This window comes from Dermacentor variabilis, chromosome 6 (assembly GCF_050947875.1).
Source record: "Dermacentor variabilis isolate Ectoservices chromosome 6, ASM5094787v1, whole genome shotgun sequence".
NCBI classification, from domain to species: Eukaryota; Metazoa; Arthropoda; class Arachnida; order Ixodida; family Ixodidae; genus Dermacentor; species Dermacentor variabilis.
Window position 1 is genome coordinate 5,044,106 of NC_134573.1, and position 21,449 is coordinate 5,065,554.

At 45.8% G+C, this 21,449-nt stretch overlaps 1 protein-coding gene across 1 annotated transcript in view; it reads right to left on the minus strand.

Moving 5' to 3' along the window:
• Nucleotides 1-1,799: 1,799 nt before the first annotated feature.
• The window catches only part of Sod2 (superoxide dismutase 2), a 160,643-nt gene continuing 140,993 nt past the window's right edge, over nucleotides 1,800-21,449 (minus strand). Inside the window, exons 5-6 of the mRNA XM_075694707.1 lie at nucleotides 4,921-5,054; nucleotides 1,800-1,939 (exon numbers count right to left, since the gene is read on the minus strand). Coding sequence (XP_075550822.1) covers nucleotides 1,919-1,939; nucleotides 4,921-5,054 — 155 coding nt within the window. The 3' untranslated portion in view covers nucleotides 1,800-1,918. The remainder of the gene's footprint in view (nucleotides 1,940-4,920; nucleotides 5,055-21,449) is intronic.

Here is a 21,449-nt window from a genome sequence, read left to right on the forward strand (position 1 = left end):
ACAATGTCACACGGAGCACATCTGCCGTCGACTGGCTCAAGCTGCAAAGTCCTTTTGCAATGGAAAGCATATTTAGCGCCAGTGAACAAGGACAGAAGGGAGATGACACCACAATGCGCTAACCTCAACAACTTGATTTTCAGGAAATACCCACCTATTTAACCTATGCACAGTTAAATAGGCGGGTGTTTCCTGACAATCAAGTTGAAGTTAGCGCATTGTGGTATCGTCTCCCTTCTGTCCTTGTTTGTTGGCGCTAAATATGCTTTCCAAGTCAGTCTACCAACAAGCCCAACAAATGGCAATCCTTTTGCATGTGACTCCCAACGAGACAAACTCCTTCAGAGTCCTTCAGAGCCCTTCAGAGCAAGCACATGGCAAGCACACATGGAGAATGCGTCCGTACAGCCCGTGCGACTGCAGCGCCGCCGCATACATCCAGGACCTGTCTATGCTTTCGGCTTCAAAGCAGTGCGTGGCGCGCTCCGCCGCCTGAATACACTGCCCCTATTCTAGTACACTGTAACCGGGTGTGCCGTATGTGCACAAGGTGGCCCACAATCTGAAGAAGGTAGCGAGCAGACATGGCGTCCCGCTAGTGTTTTCAGCCCCAAGGAAGCTGGAAAGCCTCTGCTCCCAAATCGCCAAAAGAAAAGAAAAAACTGAAAAAGGCTGTGGAACCAAACATGGGCGACCTTTCATGAAGTGTGCCGAAGGGGTTGTCTACGAGATCCCCCTTTCGTGCGGTCGTTCCTATATAGGTCAGAGCGGGCGCTGTGTTAATGAGCGCGTCAGGGAGCATGAAAGAAATGTTGAGCAACTGAAAGAGGGCCCAAATTTGCCTAAGCACATCGGGACCTGTCCCTCACGCTCTTGTGAACCACGTTTTCCAGATGTGCGTATTCTTGCTCGAAGATACTAGAGCAAGGGAACTGGTTGAAGCCTATCACATAGGCAAGAAAGGCAGCTTGTGCATTAGCGAAACTTCGATATCATTATGTAAGGCCGAGATGAGGTATCTTGAGCGTTGTGCGTCATGAATGTTTGATTAGATGCGTGAATGAATGATTGCTCTGTGCGCATGTGTTGACTGACTGTATATATGTGCCTGCGTTCTGCAAATAAAACAGTCGAGTAAAAAGGCGCCCTGGTCCCGTTCTCTTCTCTTGTGTGTGTGTCGGTCATATTTTATAATGCTTATGCTTGGCATCACAGACTCATCAATATGACAAAGATATTTCCATTGCAATCGTGCTAAAGAGATTGGAAACTACTTGAATGGTGAGAGACTCGGTGCAAAATGATATTCACTATACTGTCTTCAGGTATCCAAGCTAACCTTCATGTAGCAACCAGAAAAAGAATCAATGAGACGAGTTTCAGTACAGCTGGTTACATTTTTCAAGAGCTGAATACGTGTCTAGAGGCAGAATCATCTGCAATATTTTGTTGCTGCACAAAAATATGCAATTTTCTACAGTGGTCACTGATGTGCCACTTTGCACTGCCTGTGCGTGATTTTAATAGAAAAACTAAAATTTTCAACGAGTTCTTACAGTACTTAGTGGTTGAAAATAGATTCTGGAAAGTTCATTTAACATTTTATGTGTGTTAAGGCATAGTGCAACTTGCTACTGGTTTCCATTATTTCTTCAAGTGAATTGGATATTCTGCTGCAGTTCATTGCACAATCAGTCCAATTATTAAATTTAGACCTTCAAGTGTCCACTGTTCCAAGATAAATACTTCAAGTCTACGTAGATGCTGTAAAATTTTTCAACATTAGTGAGAGGCATGTGAAAAGGCAAACAGAAGGCAGAAAATTTTATTGGCTCAGTGAATTTTCTTTTTTTAATGCTATTTTCACATTTAGGGGCTGGACCCTTGTGCTTGAAGCCTTGTGTATGTTCTTCTAGCACTAGGTGGGCTCCAATTCAATCTGATGGGAAAAACAACAGTTGTCTACGTTGTACATGCATTGTACTGACAAAAGTAGACTGCAAGTTTGCATATATTGCAAGACAAGGATGCCTAAACTCACGACTGAAAAACTGAGACCATTATAATGAAGTCGTATAAAGCAATAAAAATGATATGTTCTATGTGAAAATATGATTGAACATGAGGGTTAGCCTTGCCAACCAACAATTTATGTTTAATGAAGAAAAGCTGCTAGTGGCTGTGTATTATGGTATTCCTGAAAGCCAACAGACAGGTGTACAGCGAAACCTCGTTAAACCGTACTTGGCTGTAGCTCGGAAAAAGTATGTACTAAACGGTAGTACTGCTTAACCGAAATAGCATGAGGTCACCCACTTACCTGTCAAAAGCAGAACTCAGAGAGAGTGCGAATAAAGGGGAAAAAAACATGCAGTTATTTACGTCGCACGACAAAAGTGGTATTTTCGTGTGATGATGCGGCGGCCTAGCAGCGACGACAGCGGCCTCAAACTTACTGAAGCTGCGAGTCAGCTTTTCAACCAGCCCCCTCTTCTCGGCAAACACTCGCATTGCAGATTCCTTGTTGGTGTTGCATATTCTCCACGCGGGTGCGGTAGCGTTGCGGAAGTCGCGGGGCACCTTTTCATTGCGGGGTGCTGTTCTCGTCGTGACGATTGCATTCGTGCAGCTTCTGCCACTGTTGGGCCTGAATCGCCCGTGCTGTCGCTTTCCGTGACATCCTTATCACTGTCGCTAGGCAACACTTCGGCAAAACAGAGGCAACGATTGCCAAAAGTTGAACCTCGCAGCCGACATCTTTTCGCGGTCGCAGCAACTTCTTCACGTCCCTAATGCCACACACCATAGTCAACAGTAAACCCATGTCGCATGCCAGCGCCGACTTCGTGTCATGTTCGACAGCACGAATGATGTCTAATTTTTCTTACATGCTGAGCACCCGACGTCTTTTTTATCCGAGCTTCAGCATGACTCCACAACGATCTCTGGGACGGCGCCGAAATTATGTTGATGTGGCTTCGCGCACAAATGCACAGGGTGCTTGGAGGTCGTTGTTCAGATCTTCAAGGCTTGTTGTTCTGCCGGGCTGCCCGATGGAGGTGACGCACCGCCATGCTTGCGCAACGAAAAATGAAAACACTACGTGTTAACCAACATGTACGCAATTACCTGGTACGGTTTATGCAGATACAAAACACATTATGTTCAATGGTCACTGAGTCGAGGATTTGACTTTACTACTTTTAAAATGAAGCTACTGTTTAAGCAGGTTTGGTATAACGAGGTTTTACTGTATATAAATTTACATTCGCACCGAATTTATTGGCTCGACTCCCATCACTGTACATCCCAATAATTACACAAGATTCAAAAGTTAGATGAAATGGCAGGCGGTGTGTATGGGAGTGTTCACCTATGCCTTTGCTATAATATCTTGTGCACAACTATTTATATATCCCACTTTAATGAATTTACTTCAGTGGATGTACTTTTCTATATCTTCCTGCCTAAATGTAAGCAGGCCTTGTGCCACTCCCAGTGGCTCTTGACAGCCTGATCCTACCCCATTTTCCTAACTGCCCATTGTGTATGTCTGTTTTCATATAAAATATTGTAATAATCTGTGTGTGTTCGGCTAGCAATGAATTTAATGTTTATTTCTCGCACAGTTAAAGTAGCCAGCAAGAGGGTACACAGGGCAAAAAGCTGCTTTGATGCAGCTTGAAGACTGTCCAGTGCCAGACTGTCACAACAACTGAGATCTCGACCTAGCTTCGTATAGGGCCAAGTGCTAATTGGTCGAACAGAGCTGGGCTGCGCTGGGTCAGGCGGTGCCAGAATCTTTCGGGCCCAGGCCAATGCATGGCACTTTAGGGCTCGGCCTGAAAAAGCAGGCACATGCAGCGCTCTAGCCTGTCGAGACTTATGGGTTTGCACTGTCAACCATCACCACAGTATAAAAGAGATGTACAAAATTCTGGAATTAAAAGCCTGCAGAACACCTTGAAATAAAACAGCGCGAAAAAAAATGAGGGCGGATAGAACGAGAGAGTGATGCAAGTGTTGTGTGTCTCTTGTTCTATCCATCTTTGTTTATTGTGCACTTTTTAATTTAAAGACGAAGCATTACCAACTTGCCCAAGTTGCAGTTTTATTGCATGTAGAACTTACCTCAAGCAGGCTAGGCGACTATTTGTCACCGCCCCATTTTAAAGAGAATGCCAATAAATCACCACCATCGAGGACTGACGCCACAGCCAAACAGTTGGTGGGGTATCTTGTGGAAGTAATCTGTGCATCATCTTTTCGGGGCTGCCGACTGTGCTCGACATTTCCCTTTGCAAACACCAAAGCTACTATCTTTGAAAAATGCAAAAATAGTTAAAAAAAAAGCAAGATTTCTAAAGCCTTTCGGATCTTTACATGCAGGGATGCATGCTTCCTGTCGGTAACAGAAACAGAATATCTGTCGTGCTGATCCTTTTTCTTTTCCTTTTGATGTGTATTCCTTCCTGATGCATTTATATAGTACCACTTGTGGTAAAGCATTTGGTTCTTTTGCCATGCTGCACTATTCAATGTTGTTCAAGAAGGAAATTGCTTTTGTACAGAATCTACTGTGAACATCTGCAAACTTTCAGACTGGCTTTTGCAAGCATCAGCGACTTTCACTGTATTCCTCCTCGATCATTGCCTTCGTCATATGTTACCCTTACGTGCACTGTTACAAAATAAACAAGTTGCAAGTCTGCTCACCATTGGTTTGTCCATGTGTTTTTTTGCCATGTTGCACATAGCACAAGAAGAAATATATGAGCACTCTTTGTGTAAATCATATGGGAATGGAAAATGGCTGAAGTCGTGCCAAATTGAATGTGCTAGCTTCACTTCAAGCTATTTATTGATCAGTCAAAAGTAAACACCTAAAGGTGAAGGGCTAGGATCTCATTGGCTACGTGCCTTCTGCAGCCTCAGAGCAACATTTTCCCAGTTGGCAATGTCCCAGATGGCCTTGACGTAGTCTGGTCGCACATTCTTGTACTGCAGGTAGTATGCATGCTCCCAGACGTCTATTGTAAACAAGGGCACCAGCCCTGCAAAGAGAAAGCCATGCATCAGTAAAGGACAATTTACTTCAGCGGCACTCTAATGCCATGTTAATTATACAAAGTGGTAAAATCTCCAACAATATTTCCTCAATCTTGCGCTGACACCAGCAAGCAGTCCACATCGCTTCAAAAAATAAACCTTGTCTGCTTTGCTCTGCAAAGAACAAAGTATTACATGATAAGTAGGGGTGTGCGAATACAGTCAAAGCCACTTATAACGATACCTGTTTGAACAATACATTGGTTATAACAATGAGAAGCTGCTGCACTGTCAACTTCTGTATGCTTTCCATGGTGAAATAACCCATTTACTACAATGCCCCAATGCCGCACTATCGGTTATAACGATGAAGTCTGGCTGCTGGGTGTCCAAGCCAAAAGGTAGTGAAATGCGAAATTCTTGACAAGAAAAAAAGAAAACGAGAAATTTGAGGTGCTGGACAATGGGCTGTTGCTCCAACAGCTGCAGCGCACTCTTTTTCCAGCCATCTCCGTGCTCTCTCCTGTCACCCTTCCACCCCTCCGAACACGAATGGGCTGTGCCCACGGTTTTGCGCCACCCCACCCTTCGAAACACAAATGGACTGCACCAACTGTGCTGCTCACAGATTGCTTGCACGTTGTTCGCCGACTCCTCATTCAGTGCAGCTCTTCAAACAGCTTAATCACTCGCGTTCGTCTTTGTTGGCTGCGTCAAAATCGTTCCTGGCCATGCAGTTTCTCAGCCTTGTTCGACTTGCCGCCGAAACGGAAGATGGCTGATCCGCCTGCTGATCATCAACAATGCACCACGTTGCCGGTGAAAAGCGCATGGCTATAGATTGGGAAACTAACTGCTTCTAACTGATGAGACGATCGTCGCAAACGTGGTTGCATCAGATGGTGACGGCAGTGATTATGCAGTAGGGCATGCTGCCTCAACGTTGTCCTCAAAGGGGGCCTGGCAGATGATTCAGTCTCTCCGAGGCTTCGTTTTCACGAGGAACACTACGTGGAGCACCTGGATGCTTTGGAGAAGGATGTCGGCAAGCTTCGCGTAAAACCATGCAAGGCTGACGGACATAGGGTTTTCTCATGCAAGCCAGTGAGAAGTGCGTGGCAAAACACTTCTGGAGATCTCATCTCAGCGTTTCTTCTGGATTTCTCAATCTGAGAGGCTGCCATACCAGCCTTCTCGCAATTTTCAAAAGGCCCCTTTTGAGGCCACCAAAGTGATGCCTCGGCAGTGCTCACATATAACTTGCCACCCGTGACCCCACTTTGCATTGTTATAGCAGTGCCATTCTTTAACGTCAACTACCGTGGAGGAGGGAAGATAACAAATGGTCATTAAGGGTTATGGACTGGATTCCAAGAGAAGGGAAGCGTAGCAGGGGGCGGCAGAAAGTTAGGTGGGCGGATGAGATTAAGAAGTTTGCAGGGACAACATGGTCACAATTAGCAAGTGACTGGGGTAGTTGGAGAAGTATGGGAGAGGCCTTTGCCCTGCAGTGGGCATAGCCAGGCTGATGATGATGATGACTGCGGCTTGCTACACGCGATTGGAGCACCCAGGAAGCAGTTAAAGGAGTGAACACAACCAGCAGCCGGATGAAGGGAGGTGGTGGGGAGGTGCTCTGGCCTCCCCGCCATTACAGTTTTCTCACATCAGCTTTGCCATCCCCCTATTTTGATTTTTTTCATGCAACCTCGTTATAACAATTATCGGTTATACCAGTGAAATTTTCGTGGCACTTGAATATTGTCATAAGTGGGTTCGACTGTATATATACAGGGTGTCCCACATAACTTGAGCCAAGAATTTGAAAATGAAAGGCGCGTTGGAAGCTAATTGAACCGAATGCATACTATTCGCAATAGCCTATAGTAACACAATTTTTTTGTTTTCCCCATAACTCATTAATTAGTGAAGTTTAATTACCCTACTTTTTAATTATTGGCTGAAAACCCCAGACATGATACGCAGATTTGTACAGATCGAGTTGTTTCTTTTACGAGACGTCTCATGTAGTCCTTTTTTCTCTTTCGGATGGCACGGTTAAAGAGCAAGGAAACAAATTATAAATTTTGCTGGACAAGAAACGGCAGAATTTTTGTTAAGAAGTCAGAAGGGGCGTCACTGCTCAGAATCGATAGGAAGTCCGATCTTGATAAAATTGTTTGAATATGCACAGTTGCGGCTTTCTTGTCACTACTAACTTTTCCGAAGCTAAGACATTTTTATCTGAGCCACAAGGAAATGCTTTGCGAATAAGCCATGTCAATATACGTAGCATTAAGAAACATTGGGACCAGTTCGTCGCTGCAACCTCAAGTGTCCGCTCTTTCTTTGATGTTTTCGTCTTGACAGAAATAAACATCCCATTGGAATGTACTGTGCAATATACTCTGCCAGACTATCAGATGTTTACATACACACGTCCTGTAGGAAAAGGGGGAGGCATCGCTGTTTTTGTTAAAAATAAGTGGTCAGTTTCGGAACTAACTGTTTCCTTCGTTCACGCTGAAGCAGTAGCGCTTCGCCTGAGCACTCCTGAGCTGTCAGTTGCCATTTTTGCAGTTTATCGCCCTCTGCGCTTCAATACACGGTTGTTTCTTTCTGAGCTAGATACCGCTTTATCATCACTTTCACTAGATGAACATGTGTGCCTGATAGGCGATATAAATATAGACACACTCTGTCCTACGAAGGCACTTGTCAGTGATTACCTTCACACTATATCAAAATGGGGCTTAGAAACAACAATCCGTTGTGCCACACGCGAAGAATTTTTGGCGGATAGCCTTACGGTTTCATGTATCGACCACATAAATGTGCGGTCATGTAATCTAGTTATTAATTCCACAGTAGTTCAAACAAAACTAGCTGATCACTATATTGTCACGTGGTAGTGACGGTGAAGAAAGAAGCAATACGGTGGAATACAAAACTAGGTTTTATTGGGCGAACCTGTGCCTACAAAAACAGGCTACACTTATAGCACAACGATAGCGGCGAACACGGTCGGCGATCGTCGGAAAAACTGATCAGCGGGTCAAGCGCGTCGGCTTTTATAGATCAGTCGTCGAATGTTCCAGATTAACTGATGGGACCCGCGTGTCTTCCACAAAGTTCTACACCATTCGTGTCACGCGATGAAATCTGATAACACAAGGTTCGGCGACAACAGACACGCGGATAGAAGCGTCGATAACTTTCCAGAAACGTCGGATACATGCAGGCGCGTCCCTCGCTGTGGGATTACAGTTGTTAAGCGGCGAAACGTAGTTGCCCGATAAAGATAAGTACACGTGTCATTACCCCCCTCTTAAAAAGCATCGACCCGATGCTGTAAACAAACGAAAGTAACAAAGAAAAGCACTCGTAGCAAAGAAAACAACAAACTAAAGGAAGTTCATCAGCGTCCGTAAAATGGTTTAAGGCGCACCACGTGGACCACTTCAGATCGTGCGCGGCGCCGCTGTGAGTGCGAAATGCCGTCTGGCACGACCTCATAGTCTAGTGCGCCAATACGTCGGATGACCCTGTAGGGTCCGAAATAGCGTCGCAGCAGCTTCTCACTGAGTCCTCGCCGGCGTATCGGGGTCCATACCCAAACACGGTCGCCGGGCTGGTACTCGACGAAGCGTCGTCGGAGGTTGTAGTGTCGGCTGTCGGTACGCTGCTGGGTCTTGATCCGTAGGCGGGCGAGCTGTCGGGCTTCTTCGGCGCGCTGGAGATAGGTAGCGACGTCAAGATTCTCCTCGTCAGTGACGTGCGGCAGCATGGCGTCGAGCGTCGTCGTCGGGTTCCTGCCGTAAACCAACTTGAATGGCGTGATCTGTGTTGTTTCTTGCACCGCCGTGTTGTAGGCGAAGGTGACATACGGCAGGACCGCGTCCCACGTCTTGTGCTCGACGTCGACGTACATTGCTAGCATGTCGGCGAGGGTCTTGTTCAGGCGCTCCGTGAGACCATTCGTCTGTGGATGGTAGGCAGTTGTCCTCCTGTGGCTCGTCTGGCTGTACTGCAGAATGGCTTGGGTTCTCGACGAAAAATTTCGCCACTTCGGCTGCGCTGCCTTTTGGTAGAGCTTTGGTTTCAGCAAAGCGGGTGATATAGTTCGTCGCCACGATGATCCACTTATTCCTGGATGTTGACATCGGAAACGGCCCCAACAAATCCATCCCAATCTGCTGGAATGGTCGACGAGGAGGTTCGATCGGCTGTAGTTATCCTGCTGGCCTTGTTGGTGGTGTCTTGCGTCGTTGACAGTCTCTGCATGTCTTGACGTAACGGGCGACGTCGGCAGTCAGACGCGGCCAGTAATACTTTTCCTGTATCCTCGACAGCGTCCAAGAGAATCCGAGGTGCCCAGCGGTTGGATCGTCGTGTAGGGCATGCAGTATTTCTGGACGGAGCGCTGACGGCACCACAAGAAGGTAGCTGGCGTGGACTGGTGAGAAGTTCTTCTTCACGAGCAGGTTGTTTCGTAGCGTGAACGAAAACAACACGCGCTTAAATGCCCTAGGGACAACGTCGGTGTTCCCTTTCAAATACTCGACGAGGCCTTTTAGCTCCGGGTCTGCTCGTTGCTGTTTAGTGAAGTCTTCCGCGCTTATTATCCCAAGGAAGGCGTCGTCGTCCACGTCGTCTTGCGGCGGGGGATCGATTGGGGCGCGTGATAAGCAGTCGGCGTCGGAGTGTTTTCTTCCGGACTTGTATATTACCGTTACGTCATATTCTTGTAGTCTGAGGCTCCACCGCGCCAGCCGTCCTGAAGGGTCCTTTAAGTTAGCTAGCCAACACAACGCGTGGTGGTCGCTGACGACTTTGAATGGCCTGCCATAGAGGTAAGGGCGGAATTTAGCTGTAGCCCAAATGATGGCGAGGCATTCCTTTTCAGTCGTAGAATAATTGCTTTCCGCTTTTGACAGCGACCGGCTAGCATACGATATCACCCGTTCAAGTCCTTCTTTCCTCTGGACTAGGACGGCACCGAGGCCTAGGCTACTGGCGTCAGTGTGGATTTCAGTATCGGCGTCCTCGTTGAAGTGTGCAAGTACCGGCGGCGACTGCATGCGTCGTTTGAGTTCTTGAAATGCGTCAGCCTGCGGCGTTTCCCAATTGAACTCGACATCAGATTTTGTTAGATGTATTAGCGGCTCCGCGATGCGCGAAAAGTCCTTGACAAAGCGCCTATAGTAGGCACACATGCCAAGGAATCTGCGCACTGCCTTCTTGTCGATTGGCTGCGGGAACTTTGCGATGGCAGCTGTCTTCTGCGGGTCGGGGCGCACTCCAGATTTGCTGATGACATGGCCTAGGAATAGAAGCTCATCGTAAGCAAAGTGACACTTTTCCGGCTTCAGGGTGAGCCCTGATGACTTGATGGCCTCTAATACTGTCGCAAGCTGCTTAAGGTGATCGTCGAAATTTCCAGCGAAGACGACGACGTCATCCAAGTAAACAAGACAGGTCTGCCACTTCAATCCTGCTAAAACCGTGTCCATCACGCGCTGGAACGTTGCAGGCGCCGAGCACAGTCCAAATGGCATAACCTTGAATTCATAGAGGCCGTCTGGCGTGATGAAGGCGGTCTTTTCGCGATCCCTTTCGTCGACTTCTATTTGCCAGTAGCCAGACTTGAGGTCCATCGATGAGAAGTATTTAGCATTGCAGAGCCGATCTAATGCGTCGTCTATCCGTGGGAGGGAGTATATGTCCTTCTTCGTGATCTTGTTCAGACAATGATAATCGATGCAGAAACGTAGGGTTCCGTCCTTTTTCTTCACCAAGACTACAGGAGATGCCCATGGGCTTTTTGACGGCTGGATGATCTTGTCGCGCAGCATTTCGTTGACTTGGTGCCTTATAGCCTCACGTTCTCGCGTAGAAACTCGATAAGGGCTCTGGCGGAGTGGTTGAGCACACTCTTCGGTTATTATGCAATGCTTTGCGACTGGCGTTTGTCGAATCCTTGATGTCGAAAAGCACTCTTTGTATCGTCAAAGTAAACTTCTGAGCTGTTGTTGCTTAATCATGGGGAGACTTGGATTTATGTTGAAGTCTGGCTCGGGAACTACTAGAATCCGAGAGGACAAACGCATTGGTGGTTTCCAGAATTTCCTCGATGTACGCGATTGTCGTGCCCTTGTTGATGTGCTTGAACTCCTGGCTGAAGTTTGTCAGCAACACTTCAGTTTCGGCGAACACACTCGGCAATCGTAGAAAATCTGATCAGCGGGTTAAGCGCATCAGCTTTTATAGATGAGTCGTTGAATGTTCCAGAGTAATCGCTGGGACCCGCATGCCTTCCACAAAGTTCTACGCCATTCGCGTCGCGCATACATGCAACCAGATTACACAAGGTTCGGCGACGACAGTCAGTGGATAGAAGCATCGATAACATTCTAGAAACTTTCGATACATTTAGACGCGTCCTGTGCTGAGCGATAACATTTCGTGGACGGTAACAGCACTCACCCGTAAGAGATAAAAGAGTTCACGTGTCAATATAACCAAAATTTGCTATGTGGCCTGGTGAGGCACCCTTTAAAGCAACACAAGTTTGCACTGCAGCAAGACACCTCATCAACTCCATTTGCAAGTGCACTCTAAGAACAGGAATACAGGGCTCCATGTACGTCACTAGGTTCATGGTGCTTTCCAAATTCTCAAGTGAAAAGTTGATTATTGGCATAGACTTCTTGCAGGCTAATGGTGCTGTAATCAACTTGTGGGAAATATGTGTCATTCTCAATGAGGCACGCTGTTGCAGCATTTTGATACGGAATATAAATGAGTACCAATACCTTCGAGCACCGCTATGCGTTCAGTGACTACAAGAGGTCGCAGAAAGCAACACTAGAATCCTATTCGACAATGGGATCTGCATGGCAAGAAGCAATGTTTAGCTTCGTGGCAGATATGCCACCATTTTTCTCACTAATTTTGGAAATGAGATGTAACATGTTGCACAGGGGACTGATTGCAACTGCCAGCTTTATGACTTTGTCCAAGTAACGGAGCTGAGCATCCTTGAGATCACACCATTGAATAAATTTCGAAGATGTGGATTCTGTCCTTGCATCCATTGACATCGAATAGGACTATTATTGCCAAGGCAGAAGGAGCAAATAGGCAACATTGCAAGAGAATTTACTGAATGCTTTTCATTGTCATCCAAAGTTCGACGTACAGGTGTGACTACTGCTAGTGGGAACAATGGAGCCCGTAACGAAGTATTGAGGCCCACGCGCAATCAAAACGATAGGCAACGCATCTGGCGCGTTGCCTGCTACGGTTGCTTTAAAATTTTGTGTGCCTGTATGGAAACTCGGAGCTAACAACACAGGTGGCACTAACACAGGTGGTGAAGGCATGGAACCATAGCAGTTGTACTGGGCTCTTCGCCTATCGCTTTGATTACGCCTGCACCACAAGACTTTGTGAGATGCCGGTGGTGGCGCTATGCAAAGGGACGTCACGGGTTGCTGTGTCCCAACTGGCAGTGGCTGCGCAGGTACATCTATCGCCAAACATTGAATTATTGTCGACGAATTAGTGAGGCCTATATGTCAGCATCCCTAGAGAGTGTCACCAGAACAGAGAGGCCATTGGAAGCCAAAAAAATGCTTCATTATTATTTGTAGTAGAGATTTGAAAATTCACCCAATTATATCGTTTTTCAAACAGATTTCAAATATGCCAGTTTTGTGTACCTGGCATAGTCCTTGAGTTATGTCTTACACAACAGCCTACAAAGTGATGTTGCTGGCATTTTATTGTCTATTAAGTGTTCACCAAAGTACAATTACTAAAATTGTGAAAAAAATTACGACACAAACAATTTTTTTTACCATCTCATGAAAATGAACTTGTACACTTGTAACTGTGCTATACGAATTAAATTTGGCATACATAGTCTTGAACATATTGTTATGGCGCAACCAAGAGTGGCGTCAGTCAGAAGAAGACGTGAAGTTTAGCAGGATGCGTTGTTGGGCAAGTTGGTTCATTGTAATAGGAAACATTGGTTGCGCTTTGCGCTACACGATTTGACGTGTAGAGGTGCAATCAGTATTGACAGCCATTTTGTTTATGCATTGTTGTCTCTGTTGTAAATATTGTAAATACATATGTATAATGTAAATACAATATAACGCTGATATCTAATTGAAATGTCCTAATTTTTTCGTAGTTCCAGTAATTGTATATGCTGTTTGGCTAGATATTGGCATTTTAAAAGAGCTAAATGTGTTGCAGTACGATGCTTCTTGTGAAAATGTAGTACATAAAAATGTGCCCACAAAGACTACTGCATTTTGGAACTGTGCATTACATAATGCTATGTGTGCCTTGAGAGTATTGACGATAAACAACCCAAATGCATAACAATACACCAATGTCTGCTGGAAGGATGACTAAAAGCTGGCATCGTTACAGTCAAACATGATACGGTAATCACTGGCATTGTTTAGCGAATGCTTGGGAATGCTCACTCTTATGCATGAACATCCTGAGAACAGTTCATGTTGGTGGGCCCGGTAGCTGTGCGACAGTGCAGTCTACTATTCCGCTGCTGTTCACGATGCAGCTGCATGCTCTCGACATCCACCTACTTCTTACCCTTCCACCGTATGCCTCCCGTGGATCTGTGCCTTTCATGAACCTGCCCTACCACAATCAACACATTTTGGATCAACACGTACCGTCATTTCTGCTCCACCTGCCATCACTGCCATCAGCCTACCGCATCTCGGATCATCAGTGGGCAACCCCATCGTTAGGAACATCATCCACTGCTGCTATAAAACCCATGCGCTCATCGCCACCGCTCTGTGGGCCCGGTAGCTGTGCGACAGTGCAGTTTACTAATCTGCCGCTTTTTACAATGCAGGTATTTGCTCTCGCCGTCCACCTACTTCTTACCGTTCCACCGTCTGCCTCCCGTGGATCTGTACCTTCCATGAACCTGCCCTACCACAATCAACACATTTTGGATCAACCTGTACCGTCATCTGTGCACCATGTGCCATCACTGCCATCGGTCTCCCGCATCTCGGATCATCAGTGGACAACCCCATCACCAGGAACATCATCCGCGGCTGCTATAAAACCCATGCGCTCATCGCCACCGCTCTGTGGGGCCGGTAGCTGCGCAGTATAGTCTACTAATCCGCTGCTTTTCACGATGCAGGTTGGTAATAAATATTCTCTGTTCGATAAAAAAAAGCAGTAATCTTTTCCTGATGCAGCTACTGAGCCCTCAGTGCTGTACCTGTATTGTTGCCGAACGTTCGCATGTTATTCGTATTCTCTTGCTGTTGTCAGGTGACGTAGAAACAAACCCAAGCCCCGACCGTTTCGACACTGTACTTGCAGAGCTCCAGAAATGAACTACCGGGCAAACCGCGTTATTGTCTGATTTACAAGGCATTAAACAACAGCTGAAAAACACTTGCACAACATTGGTCGACTAAAACAAGCGCGTGAACGCTCTGGAATCCCACTACGCTACCCTTTCTGCTCTCCACTGTGAAAAAGACACCCTGAAAACATTAACAACCGAACTTACCTGCAAGGTTGACAAACTGGAAGCAAGAGTGGACGACGAAGAAAATCGCTCCCATTGTAACAATCTCATTTTTTACAATGTTCCGGACACTAACCCCGCTGAAACTTATGCAGACTCAGAAGAAACTGTCATTCGCCATTGCTCTCAACAACTAGGCCTTGACATCGACCCTAATCTAATAGAGCGTGCTCACCGTATCGGTCATCACTCACCTAATCGTACCAGGCCTATCATTATAAAATTCACATCGTCCAAAACTGAAGAACGCATTCTATCATGTGGTTATAAACTTAAAGGCACAAACTACAGCACTGGTGAAGACTTTTCCGCTTCCATCTGTAACGCTCACAAAAATCTTGTAGCCTATGCCAGATCGGTATCCGATAAGTTCTCCCTGCGCTTCAAAACTTTACAAATTGGTCCGAAACGCTACACATTCGATGAAGCTTCACAAACAGGAAAAGAAGTGAAATAGCAATCATCTCACTGTCAATCGACAGGCCATTCTAAGCATGTTCAACAACAAGCACTTTCATTGTCAGCTGTTTTCTCTAATGTGCACAGTTTCATTTCAAAGCACGACATTATTTTATATATCGTCTTATCTTCTGCCAGCAACCCACTAATCTTGACGGAAACATGGCTAAACAGCGACATCCGCGATAGTGAAGTCTTTGCCGACTTGCCTAATTTCCGCGTCGTCCACAAGAATCGCCCAGACAGGAGGGGAGGATGGGCACTGATTGCAACCAGACATGAACTATCATGTACAACCATTAATGTTTGATCAGACATAGAAATGTTGTGGGTCTTATGTCACGCTTCACCTCGGTCAGTTTTGATTGGCATTTGCTACAGGCCTCCTAACAGTCCGGCACCCGAACACCTGTACTCTTATTTGGAGACTTCAATTTCCCGAGTAGTAATTGGCATAATCTGACTACCAGAGGTAATGGAGATTCTAACAAATTTCTTGACATTTGCCTTAATTTCGATCTCATTCAAATTATAACGGAGCCAACCTACGTAACTGAGGACTGTGCTAACATTCTCGACCTATTAATGGATAATCCGGAATACGTTCATTCCATCACGCATCTACCTGGTGTCAGCAATCACCAAGTCATACAACTCGACTTCACGATTAAACCGTATTCACGAACAAGTAAACGCACCATCCGACTTTATGATAAAGGAAACTGCTCTGCTATAAATAATGAACTTCGCACATTCTTACCCTGTTTTCAGTCTGACTTTAATCAAAGATCTATCCACGATTACTGGCCCTTGCCTAAAGAGACCCTGAAACGATTTTGACGATTTTCTACAAACGTACCGAGTCGTTAGAGTAGGTCCTGATAATTAATTGACACATCTAAGTGCTCCGCATAAAGCGTGCAACTTATAATAAGGTTTTAAAAATGCACATCGCTGCTGATCGCAGCACACTGCTCGGCGGAATTTTAAGCCGCCCCTACCCATATGACGGAAATTGCCCATATGATGTCAGTGGGGTGAGCTATCCAATTGGCTGACCAGGGCGCGTGATCGATAATTTTTCGAACTTTATGGTAAACAAATGACGTTTGTAATAGTTGGAATGTTAGTTAATTTGTTTTTATAAAAGGAAAGTAACATAGAGAATGCACAAGAACAATTTTTCAGTACACTTAAGCACTTCCGGCACACAGCAAGTGTCGTCTGCTTGTGTTACAACGTGCTCCGTCTTTGACGAGAGCTCAGCTGTCAGTGTCAGTCTGTCTTTTCACGAGAGCTATGATTCGACTTTGTTGCATCGTGGACTGCAAACGTAACAACTGGCAATATGTCAAGCTGCGACAATGTGTCCTTCTGCAAGCCAGTAGACGAGCGGACTGACTGCAGGGCATTGGACAGCCGCTATCCGATGGGCGCCAGGATTTGCGCGATTGTGGCCGTCACTTTACACCGGAAGATTACTAACGCAATAGCGTTTCACGAGTCCGGTATTAGGGTAGACGCAAGCGCAAAGGGGACAGGGCCTGGCCATGTCCCCTTGCAAGTTGTTTCATGGGATGAACAGAAGCGCAAATGTGAATGGTCTGCACGGTGCAGCCACCTAGTGGCATAGAGCTCAACCAGACACAGTAACAGTAACAAAATGTATCTTCTTTGCTGCTGGTGTAAATTTTTCGCAGGAGTGTAATCGTTAACACGGTTGTTTTTGTAAATGTTTTACACTTGGTTAGAGCAATATTAGCTCTTTCTTTGGCTGGTTAAGCTCTGCATCAACGGGTGGCTGGACCGTGGAGACCGATCAGGCAGCTCACGTACGTCTACGCTTCCTCAGTTCCTTCATCAGCTTGAGTTTATGCTTCCACCGCTCCATCAAAACGTTCCGCTAGTGTGTGGTTAACGGAATACCAGACAGGTTCTGCGCTACGACAGAATGCTCGCAACGTACGCTGCTTCGATAGCTCTCGCTTGCAGTTGACGGCCAAGCCGCTAGCGGAGACGTTTCGTGTGGGCTCCAAAACAACCGGAAGTGGACGATGTGACGTCGCATCGTGACGCAGAACCAGTGAAGGCGGAGCTTAGCCCCGATCGCTCGGCGAACGAGTTGAGGAGGAAAAGCATGGCTAGGGAGAAGGATAACTTGTAATCGCTTATAGCTCCATTAATACGTAATGCTTCACTTAAATTGTGGTGCGAATGTTCTACTTAAGCTGTACCCTGCGCGTCTACAAAATTTGTCCGAACCGTTTCAGGGGCCCTTTAAGACAAAAATTGAAGGTGTGGTTGACCAGGTTTATTCCAAGCATAAATATAAGAACTAACCCCCTAAACCCTTGGTTCACAAATACACTCAAATGACTTGAAAACAAGGAGCGCCTTTTCCGTTCAGCCAAGTTGCGGCCTAGTCAAAACGCTTGGGACAAGTATTATGCAGCTGAAGAAACGTACCTAAAAAATGTGCGAGAAGCCAAACACTCTTTCTTTCATTATGACCTGCCTATCATGTTGCCTACTAACCCCCGTAGGTTCTGGCAAGTCATTAATCCCCGGAATACACGTACAATTTGCTTCACCGATGCATCAGGTGAAACTATCTGTGAATGCGAATGCGCCAACGTTTTTAACGCAGCTTTTTCATCCGCGTTTACTAATGAAACCGATCCGGCTGTTTCTCCAAACCCCGCAATTATTCAGGAGGCAATGTCTGCACTTGTATTTTCTTCAGAGGGGATTTTGTCCCTAATAGAAAACTTAAAGCTTTCATTCTCTGCTGGCATTGACATCAACACTAAGATACTACAGAACACCAAAGATACATGTTCATCTCTGTTGTGCTTGTTCTTCACTCAGTCACTCCTCACAGGCCAACTGCCCAAAGATTGGAAACAAGGGAAGGTCGTTCCAGTCTACAAATCAGGTAACAAGAACTCACCTCTAAATTTGCGTCCAATTTCTCTAACTAGTATTCCCTGCAAAATCATGTAACACATCATCTATACTCACAACATGGCATTTCTTGACTCAAATCAACTTTTTCAATCCTGCCCAGCACGGGTTTCACCGCGGTTACTCCTGCAAGACTCAGCTTGCCGCATTGTTACACGGTCTGCACTCTAACGTTGATTCTAATCTTCAGTCTAACATAATATTTTTAGATTTTGCTAAAGCCTTTGATAAAGTACCCCATAAACGCCTTCTGATAAAGCTTTCCTGCTTAAATTTTCACCTTAATATACTGAAGTGGATTGAATTCTTGACTAATTGTTCACAATTCGTCACCATTAATAATAGGAATCCTAATTCCGTCTCTGCAACGTCAGGTGTCCCGCAGGGATCCGTGCTCGGCCCACTATTTTTCCTAATATACATAAATGATTTACTGTTAAACGTAACATCTAGCATACGGATGTTCACGGACGATTGTGTGATATATTGTGCTATTATCTCCACCACTGACCAATCTTCTCTTCAAAGTGAGCTTAATGCTGTCCAGGACTGGTGTAACGAGTGGCTAATGGAACTTAACCCACGTAAGTGTAAATACTTGTCCATTCACCGTCGCCATAATTTCCTTATGCAATCTCTGAAGTTCCGGTACAATTAGTTCATTCATACAAGTATTTAGGAGTAACACTTTAGAACGATCTTTCTTGGAATTCTCATGTTACTAGTAAACCTAATATCATCCACGAACAGGACATTAGGATTTATAAAACGCCATCTACATCATGCTCCTCAGCATGTAAAATTATTAGCCTACAAATCATTTGTCAGGCAAAAATTAGAATTTGCATCGCCTATTTGGAATCCTCATCAAGCATAATTAATGAATGATCTTGAATCTGTACAAAAACGCGCCGCTGATTTCATCCACTCATCATATTCCTTTGATATCAGCGTTTCCTCCTTAAAAACTGCATGCGCATTATCCCCCTTATCACTCCGTTGTCGCATTGACAGCCTAGCTTTATTTCACAAGTTCTTTCATAGCCCTATGCGCATCGCACCTTATATCCTTCCCCCTACACGCATATCTCACCGCACCAGCCATCAGCTTCAGGTTGCCCGTCCACGCTCATGCACTGTCACGTTTTCAAATTATTTTTTTTCCTTGCACAGTTGCAGATTGGAATGGCCTTCTTAATGACATTGCTGTCATTATGTGCCCATCGAAGTTCATTGAAAATGTAAAAAAACTTCCTGTTACTGTGATTATGTATTTTAATCCTTGCCACCCATTTTGTAACGCCCCATTTATTGGGGCATTTAAGGTAATAAAATGAAATGAAATGGATCAAGTTTCTTGATTGAGGCTGTTCTTTTAGGGCAAACATGTCTGCTGGAAGTATATGAGCCTCACGCTAGAAAACCTCTGTTTCCTTTTGCGTCAGCCAATAGGAAATTGGTCAAGCACGGAACTGTTCAGGCTTGATTGAACAACAATTTGCTAAAATCCTGTCAACACTCAATACAAGAGAGCTTCAGCTCGCAGGTTGCTCGACTGAAGGCTGCTGGTTATTCCCGCTGATTTACTGTTTCTGTTTCAGAGACTCTGCGTAAGAAGTCGCAAACTTGCGATACCTGTCCTGATACACGAGCAACTGTTTACAGGAAGATAGTGGTAATGCTGTACATACATGCTATTTTGCACAAACTCAGGAAGATAGGCCAAAGGGCGGGTGTTTGTGTCGTCTTTTCTGCAGCCCATAATAAAGTTATCTCAGTTGTGCGCTAGAACCAGCCCTGTCAGCAGATGATAGAACATATGCAATACTGTGCACAGGAAGAAATTTGTCGACTGCTCCAGAGGTTATGTATAGCATACCTCTTTCCTTCGAGCTGCGTTACATGGAAAAGACAGTCAGATGCCTAAATGTGAGGTTGCAGGAGCATAACCAGAAAGTGCAAAAATGGAGAGAAGGTTTTCTTGGTATACATTGCTCTCAAAGAAAATGTTATCACTTTTTGACAAGACGGTAGTACTAGCTTGAAATGCACATGACAATACAAGACTTATCACTAAGGCAGCAGCTAGGGCAGGAGGCAACCGTATATTGTAACGTGGAGTGAAGACGGAGTCTTACAAAATAGACGCTTTTCCTTAATGTCGGGTCAAGAGAAGAACATGCAGCTCACATGCTTCATGATCCTTCATGGCACCGACCTTTGCACGCGCCATCCCGCGGTGCGGGAGCCCCACATCATTGTGTCAATTGCCCCCCCATGTGAAAAGCGACTGTCTCAGTCGCGTCAAAAAGTTCTTTCGGCGACAAAAAATGGAGCTCCTCAGGTGCACCTCGGCGTTCACGTACGCGCATAGTAGGGCTTCATGCGCACTACATGAACAACTTCCGCACGAGGACGACGACAGAGCGAACCAGGGTCAGAAATGCAAGGGACAACTTCGTAGGTCACATCACTGAGGCGGCATGTAACCTTGTAGGGACCAAAATACCGGCAGATCAAGTTTTTCGAGTCCACGGCGACGGATGGGTGTCCAGACACACACGAAGGCGCCATTATTGTAATGGACGTCGCGTCGACCCTGGTATGTATCGAAGGGTGTCGCTATGCTGTTGGCTCCGGATACAATGCCGAGCAAGCTGGCGTGTTTCTTTGGCTCTTTGTATGAATTTTTCCGCGTGTTCGCTGGTCGGGCTATTATCAACCAGAGGTAGCATGGCGTCAAGTGTTGACGTGACGGAGTGCCCATATACAAGTTCGAACGGTGTAAACTGTGTAGTCTCCTGTACAGCAGTGTTATACGCAAAGGTCACATAGGGTAAAATCTCATCCCACGTCTTGTGCTCTACGTCGATGTACATGGAGAGTATATCAGCCAGTGTTCTGTTCAGACGTTCAATTAATTCATTGGTTTGAGGATGATACGCAGTGCTCTTGCGGTGAGAGCAATGCTTCAGCTGGAGACCGTCCTCTATAAGGTCAGTGATCAGAACAGACGGTGCACCATGTCGTAAGACGATGTAGTGTACAAAGAACTTGGCCACTTCATATGAGTTTGCTTGTGGAATAGCTTCGGTTTTGGCGTACCGGGTTAAGTAGTCGGTAGCGGCGACTATCCATTTGTAGCGCGAAGAGGTCACTGGGAATGGCCCTAGTAGATCCATTCCTATTTGTTGGAACGGTGCTTGAGGAGGGTCCACAGGGTGGAGAAAGCCAGCTGGTTTAACTGGTGGTTTCTAGCGGCGCTGACAATCGCGGCATGTCTTCACGTACCGTTGCACTGAAGAAAAAAGCCAGGGCAAGTAATACTTCCGGCGTATTCTTGCTAATGTCTTAGTGAATCCCAGGTGTCCTGCACATG